Source organism: Arachis hypogaea, chromosome 13 (assembly GCF_003086295.3).
Source record: "Arachis hypogaea cultivar Tifrunner chromosome 13, arahy.Tifrunner.gnm2.J5K5, whole genome shotgun sequence".
Taxonomy (NCBI): domain Eukaryota; kingdom Viridiplantae; phylum Streptophyta; class Magnoliopsida; order Fabales; family Fabaceae; genus Arachis; species Arachis hypogaea.
The window spans coordinates 9341681-9349924 of NC_092048.1; the positions used below are offsets into that span (position 1 = coordinate 9341681).

Genomic DNA, 8244 nt, shown 5'->3' on the forward strand with positions numbered 1-8244 from the left:
ATTCCAACACATGTCGAATTGCAATAAAACAGTGACACGTTCCAACTTTTGCCTGCTCCATTATTATAAGCATCAATGCTGCAAAAAACGATACTTAACATCAAGTAGTTGAAACTCGCCTCTCACATTCCACATAATAAGTTTTATTTGTGTACATTAACGAAACTAATAAATGAGATGGTTAAATTTAGGATTTTTTATATATATAAAATAATTAGAAAACAAACATTTTAAATTATTCCAAAAGAATTTTTATTATAAATTTTTCCTCTATTTATGTAAATTACTACAGATACATAGTTGTTACCTAAACATTTTGGTATTCTGATGTTTTAAGGGATTACACTACGTACTAAGTCCCGGGCTATGGAGTACGGAGTACAGATTATTGGGTATTAGTCTATTAATTAAAGACGACACACATAATTTAGCATAAAAGGCCAAACAACTAAAATGTAGAAACCTGCAACAATATAGTAAGAGACGTATTTAACTCACTAAAACCCTAAAGGTGGTAGCAATTTATCATCACTGAGCCTGAAGCATGCATCCATTTAGCTAGATTCATTGTTCTTGTTCATGTGGCAGATTTCAAAAACAAAGATTCCGATATTTTTTTATTTTAAGTATTTTCATCATATTTATCTCACTAGATTAGATTATTTCTTGTGTTGTTGTTGAAGTAAATGGTGATGATAATCTAGATGAGATTATATTTAGTTACCAATAGAATAAGTAAGATTAGTAGAAAATGTAATTTATGTTAGATGATACTTATAATAATAACAAATTCTTATATGAATGACATTTACAAGTCATAAACCATGCCTCAAACAAAAAAAAAAGTGACAGTGAATCGTCTAACCTCAAATCCCCTTTCAAGCTTGAATGGCCTTGTTGTGGTACCTTTCGTCAATATCGAAATTGACGTTGTCAACAAACATATCCTCAACCAATGCCTCTATTTGGCTCCAAATTCCATATTCTTCGTAACAAAGTCTACGAAATAGCCGTTAACTAGTCATTTTATAAGGATGCTTTAACATCTGCATTTGAGTGGCCGCTTAATATAAGACCCTTTAACGCGTTAATTTAAAATTTTGGATCAAAATATGATGTGGAAGGCATTGTTATTACTTAATCTAGGCTAAAATCTCGTGTCATTCCACCAACACAAGTAGATAAAAGATAGTTACACCAATAATATATGATAGTTGTTTTTCATATTATATATGATCAATATCAAATACAAACATTGAAAAGATGATGATGATATGCTTATTACTTCTTCACTTATTTATCTTATAAAGATAACAAGATGATATATATGTTCGTACAACAATGGAGTACACACCATATAGATGCCCCTAAATCTAATTAATAATACCTCTTTTGGTAACCTTGACCTTCAAGCCATGTTTCATGTGAAGAATAACAGAAAGACATGGACATACATTATGCCCTTTCACCACCTCAAACTGAAAATTCAACAACAAAGCAATGGCGATGATCTTCATCTGAATAAAGCTTATATTTTTACCCAAACAACTTCTTGGGCCTGCTTGGAAAGCTATGAACTTGTAAGATGGTACGTGTATGATGCTTCCCTTGTCAGAAATCCACCTTTCTGGCTTAAACTCCAAGCAATCTTCTCCCCATATTTGTTCCATTCTTCCCATCGAGTACAAAGAGTAAAGTATTGTAGTATTTGCATTAACACTATCACCACTAGGAAGCATATCAGATTTAACTGCAGATTTGTGCTCAATAGGAAGTGGAGGGAAAAGTCTCAGTGCTTCACACAAAGCTCCATGCAAATAAACTAGCTTGTTAAGATTTTCTAACCTTGAAGTGATGAGCCAATTTTCTTCCCTGTGTATAAAGTTTGCTCTAATTTCTTCAAGGATCTTGGCTTCAACAAGAGGATGGGTTGAAACCAGCCAGAAAAACCAACTGAGACCTGAACTAATTGTATCCCTTCCTGCTGCTAAGAGACTAATAGCATTGTCTCTTAAAAACTTGCGATCTATTTGTTCCATTCCACTTTCCTCCACAATAGCTTTAAGCATGTTAAACTTTGGTTCATTTTCATGTTTAGTGCAGTTGAATTTGCTTTGCTCTTGGAAAGTGGATGATATACACTGATGCAAGAATTGGTCAATTATTTTCTCACATTCACTATAGGTCTTCTCTTGTCCAATTTGGAGCCATTTCTGAAGCTTCCATAAAAATCTTGGGACAATGTGTCTGTAGAACATTGAATCCTCCATTTTGTTGAAAGCTTTCTCGAAAGCGATCTCTGGGAACTGGATGAGCTTGTTAGGAAGAGAGTTAGGATCAAAGCCCAACACTATGGAACAGATGTTGTCAAAAGTGAATCTCTGAAAGATGTCTTGCAAGTCCACAATAGTTCCTAATTCCGATGCATTATTGAGAAGTGGAACTAGGCAACTCTCCAGCTTCTTATGAATTATTTTTACAACTAAACTCTCAAACGAGTTTTGTCTGAACAATGATTGTAGTATGTCCCTGCTGCGCTTCCACTTGTGGGAATCAGTGTTAAATATGCCATCTCCCATGATTTCAAAAATCTCATAGAACTCAGACCCTTTAATGTAGTTGTCAAAGTTCTTGCTCGTAATGTGGTGCACGTTCATAGGATCACTGGTGATGAGAAAGTTGACATTTGTGAGCCAGGGACCTTTGAACATCAAAGTACCTCCATAGTGGTTCAAAACGGTGGTTGCATAATCATGGATATTGGAAAGATTACATAAAACTGATGGTAGCATACCAAAGAAGGGCAAATTAATTATGGGGTTATTTCTATTAGATCTCCAAGTGTGGATGAAGAAGAATGAAGCAATGGCTACAAAAATAAGAATAAAATCTAAGGAGTCCATCAAGTTTCGGCCTTGTTTGGAGGGCTTTGTTTGAAGTGATGTGTGATATATGCATGATATGGTTTCTTTGATCATAAATTTATATAGGTCGCTCATGATGCTTTCTAATTCTAATGATGTTTATAAGAAAAAACAAATAAATAAAATCAATTCCATACTTAAACGTGTGGTTTTAAAAATATTTTTATTTTTATATTTTATTATTTATTTCGTTTATAATTATTATAAAAAATATATGTACGAAAAATGTTACGTGAATAAGATATTTTAATAACAGAAAAATATAGAAAATTAACTCTATATAGTAGCAAATTTTTCAAAAAAAAATCATGTTTTTAAAATAAAAAAAAAACATGGGCTATTCTCATTTTTCTTCACCTCCCTCCAGAAAACGTAGAAGTTGCAACATTTTGTGCCATCTCTTACCGCTATATTTTTTAGTTTTTGGATGATTATTTTAATAATTTTAATAATTTTATTTTTTTAAGTTTTGAATATTTTATTTTTGAACGTGTATTTTTATAGGTTTTGAATATTTCTTTTTTTATATTTTGGATGTTTTTTATTTTAAATTTTGGATGATTCATTTTAATAGTTTTAAATGTTTTATTTTGGATTAAGTACGATTTTGATCTTTAAGGTATAAATCAAAAATTTTTTTCGTTTCCAATTTTTTTTTTTTATATACAAAATAGTCTCTAAGCAGTGGCGGATTTAAGGAGGGCCTAAGGTGGCCATAGTCCTCAATTTTTTAAAAAAAATTAATACTATTAGTTTATTATTATTATATAATTAATATATATATTATAGATTAAATATATTTTAATATATTAACACACTAAAAAAATTTTATATATTAGTAACTTAATATGTATAAATTATAATGTTGAAAAAGTAGAGAATGGTTCAAAATTTATTTCAGATGATAAATTGATAATTTTAGTTATATAAAATATCGAAAACAAATTTAAAAATACAAAAATCCTAAAGTATGTAGTTGAATGTTGATTTCCATATAATATAATTATTAATTTTGACCTATATACCATAAATTATATTTTGTTGACTTTTTATTATGTTATATTTTAATTTATTTTGTATTCAATTTGGCCTCCTTCTTATAAAATTTCTGGATCCGCCATTGTCTTTAAGGTTTAATTTGGTTTTAAAATCGTTCCTAAGATTTAACTTGATTTTAATTTTTTACGGCGAAAGCGGAGACAGAGGTAAATTGTGGACAGCTTCTTCTTCTTCTTCTTTCTTTCCCCCTTCTTCTTCTTCCCTTTCCCTTTCGCAAGAGCAAAAACACTCTTTTTCTCTTATTTTTCTTTTTTTTTATTTTATAATTTTTTTGTTATGGATAATTTAGTCCAAAATTTTAAAATTTAAATAAAAAAGATGATTTTAAAACTTAGTTTTAAATCTTAGGGACAATTTTGTTTACGAAAAAAGGTTAAGAATAAAAAATTTTTTCGACCAATACGTTATGGACCAAAATCATATTTAACTCTTTTATTTTCTTAAATTTCATACGCTTCTTTTTTTTATGTTTTGGATGTTTAATTTTCTTTTGTTATATTTTGGAGTTTTTTTCTCAACAATTTTAATTTTTTTATTTCGTTTGACTTTAGATATTTTTTAATATTTTAGATATTTTTTATTAAGTTTCATGTGTTTCTTTTTGCTAGGTTTCATATATAATTCTTTTCATAATAATTTGGGATGTTTTCTTTTGAAATTTTCGGACATTTCTTTTAAATGGTGAGGCAAAAGAAGGGACCGCTTTAACAACAACGATGGATATATTCTTAAAAAAAATATTTGATACTTCTAAAATTTATACATTCGAAACGTAGGTATAAAAAAATTCAAAATGATACTTTCATTTTTCATAATTTACTTTTGTTTAGTTTTAATTATATATTCTCAAAAAAATATCTAATATCTCTAAAATTTAAACCTTTAAAATTTGAGTACAAGAAACATCTACAATGATATCTTCTTTTTTAATAGTTTTCTTTTATTTATTTTTTGTTTGCCTTCTCAAAAAAAATATTTAAAATTTTTAAATTTTAAATATCTGAAATTCAAGTATAAGAAATATTTAAAAGTGATGTATTCTTTTTTACCATAATTAAAAAGAGTTTTTATTACGTTCAGATTTTTTATTTTTTTTTGTTAGATTTTGGATATTTTTTTTACAATAATTTTAGATGTTTATTTTCATTTGGTTTTAGATTTTTTTTTTAAATTTTAGATATTTCTTTTTATTTGATTTTGGATATTTTTATTGATTTGTTTATAGCCAAACTAATAGTTGATGTTGTTGGCTGGTACGCTAATTAGTTACCAAACATGATTGGTTTGTAACTAAGTTTAATCAAATATTTGTTCTTTTTTAATTAATTTTTATTATGTCATTAAATTATTATACTAATTTAGTTGAACTTGATTATCAAAATTATTTAATCATGTAATATCACCCATTTTGAATAATTGGCTCTTAAATAAAATGTTATATTAATTCTATGATTTAAAAATAAAATTTAAAATTATTTTTAATTATTAATATAATAAATTTAAAACTATTATTCTCTTAAAAAATATTATTTTTTGAACAAACTCCTCCTTTAGTTAAACCTACCACCCCTCCTCTCCGTCGTTCAAGCTCCGCAAACCCTTGCCAAATGGGCGTCTCGCCACCTCATTTCCTTCGTCGTGCCAGAAATTTTTCAAAAAATCACTCACTCATCAGTGGTAATAACTAGTAATTAAACCATTCATGTGTTATAGTAAGGTTGTCAAACGGATCACACCGACTTATCTAAATTCGGTCCATCTAAATTTGTAGATTAAACAGATTGGTCTATTTATGTTCGTTTTATTCATGAGCTATAATTTTTTCGTTTTAGATCATTTATGATCAGACTAATAGGTTAAACAGACTAATTTATTTATCTTTTTATTTTAATTTTAAAAATATTTTAACAAAAAAATTATGTTTAAATAAAAAATCTTAAATAACAATGTCTTTTTTAATTTATGGATCGAATTTTTAAATGAGATTGAAAGATATATTGATTAAAAGTATTAATTTCTTTTTAAAAAATATAAACAAAAACGAATTACTATTTAATCCGTTTAACCAGTCATTTTTTTGAGTTAATCGAACTCAACCCATTTAACTTAAAATTTAAACAGACTTACAGGTATTAAACGAATAAATAGATTGGTTCAATAAATTTAGTCCATTTTTTCAATTCTACATCATAATGCTCAAAATAAAAATAAATAAATAATTAAAAATTTTAAGCTTTGCCTGTTTTAGCGAAGTGGTGGAACGTTCCCATTTTAAGGGCTGGGATGGAAATGAAAAAAAGAAAAAAAAAAGTGATACTATATATACAAATTTTTTTGTAATTAAATCTAATTGATTAGCTTAATTATAATAAAATTATTTTCAAAATAAAACGCGTGATATGGGCTCCAATGCTTCACTAGCGTACAATTCAAAAAGCTTGGACTATATGTACAAACTTTTTCATATTTTTTATAACACACAATTTTTATTAAAAAGCACACAAATTTTGAAGCATAGCACATAAAATTTTTAAGTATAGTACACAAAAATAAGAACGTAACACAAGCTTATCGATATAGTATACAAATTTTACACACAGTACACAAATTTTTGAATCATAATACACAAATTTTTAAAATACAGCACACAAATTTTTGCTACACCAAACTTTATGTGTATATTTTTTGGTGGCTACTCCAATGAAGATTTAATGATTGTCATCATGTGAAGATATATCATTTTGACCATTGGATGATAGATTGTAGGACTTGATTTTATTTGAAGTAAAAGTGTTACCTTTATTTAAAGTGTTGCAAAATAAATAAGTTACACTTTTTAAACAAGGATCATCATGAGAAGATGTTTTTGGCATCTTCATGGGAGTAGCTGCCATATTTTTTTATTGAATTCTATTACACATTTATTTTTTCTCTTTTTTTTCATAGTGTATAAACCGATCACTATTTATTGTAAACTAATGTTACATTACAAGTTCTATTTTTCAAAAAAAAAAAAACACACACACACACATAAAAAGGTGCTGTTGACACTCTTTTTAAGTATGTCATCATGGCTCGTGGCTATTAATTTCGATGTGCATGCAGTTCCAATATTTTTTTGCGGTTATGGTCCACAGAAAGTGTGGCAATCTCTGGGTGCATTCAACACATCTCCTTTGTGTTCATAGAATGCTGCCCTTAGATGTAAAAGGTATAAATCAACTTTGAATACAGTTGTCCATCAATACTGTAAACACTATACCACATCACATGTGTAATTTAAATAAAGTGAAACAACAGACGTCTCCTTCATTTTCATAGTACACAAGTAATCGAAGCTAATAACTTGATAGCTCACACTAATTTGACATATATTATTAAACAAATTCTAGTTTATCATAGCACACAAATATTTAAGCGTAATACACATTTTTGTTCAGCATAGCATACAAATTCACATATATAGCACAAAAATTAGAATTATAGAATAACACTATTTTTTCAAACAACTCAATTAAAAAAACTAAAATCATCATAAATAACCATAATAATATATATCGAATATAAAAAAACAACACAAGTAATCAAAACTAATAGCCTAGTAATTCACATTAATTTATCAAAAATTATTAAATAAATTCTAGTTTACTATAGCACATAAATATTATTTAAACATATAGCACACATTTTTGTTCAACATAGCACACAAATTTATACATATAGCACACAAATATTGAGTATAGAAAAATAACATAAAAGGTATTTGTATTTTTTCAATTCACTCAATAAAAAGATACATCTAATTTACAAGGAAAAAAATTAAACAACAACAACAAGACGTTAAAAAAGAAAGAAAAAAGAAGGAACGTAAAAAGAAGAAAACGAAGAAGAAGACAATGGTAGCAATGACAGCAGCAACAATGACAGTGGTGGTGGTGACAACAACAATGACAATGTTAAAGGAGGAATAAGAAAAGGAGAAAGAGAAAAAAAAATGTGACTGAAATTTAAATTAAATTTTAATAACTTAGTTAACTTGGTTAATGAAAATATTTAGATATATTTAGTATTTAAAAAAAAATGTACTGATTCTAGAATGTAAGAAACGGTGGGGTTTACTGCTTTGTGCAGTTTTCAAGCTTTCTTAGCTTGTATTTTGAAGTCTCAAATTTTATGGTTTCGTAATGAGGTGTGGGACTGTTCAAATTTGGGAAACTTGTGACTCGAGTTCAGAAAAAAAAAAAAGAAGAGATTCAGATTA

The 8244-nt window shown here is 27.7% G+C and overlaps 1 protein-coding gene across 1 annotated transcript; it reads right to left on the reverse strand.

The window, feature by feature from the left end:
• Positions 1-1373: 1373 nt before the first annotated feature.
• Positions 1374-2792, reverse strand: LOC112732567 (alkane hydroxylase MAH1-like). The gene has a single exon (XM_025781318.2). It carries the CDS (start codon positions 2790-2792, stop codon positions 1374-1376), a length of 1419 nt encoding a protein of 472 aa, XP_025637103.2.
• Between the last annotated feature and the right edge of the window lie 5452 nt (positions 2793-8244).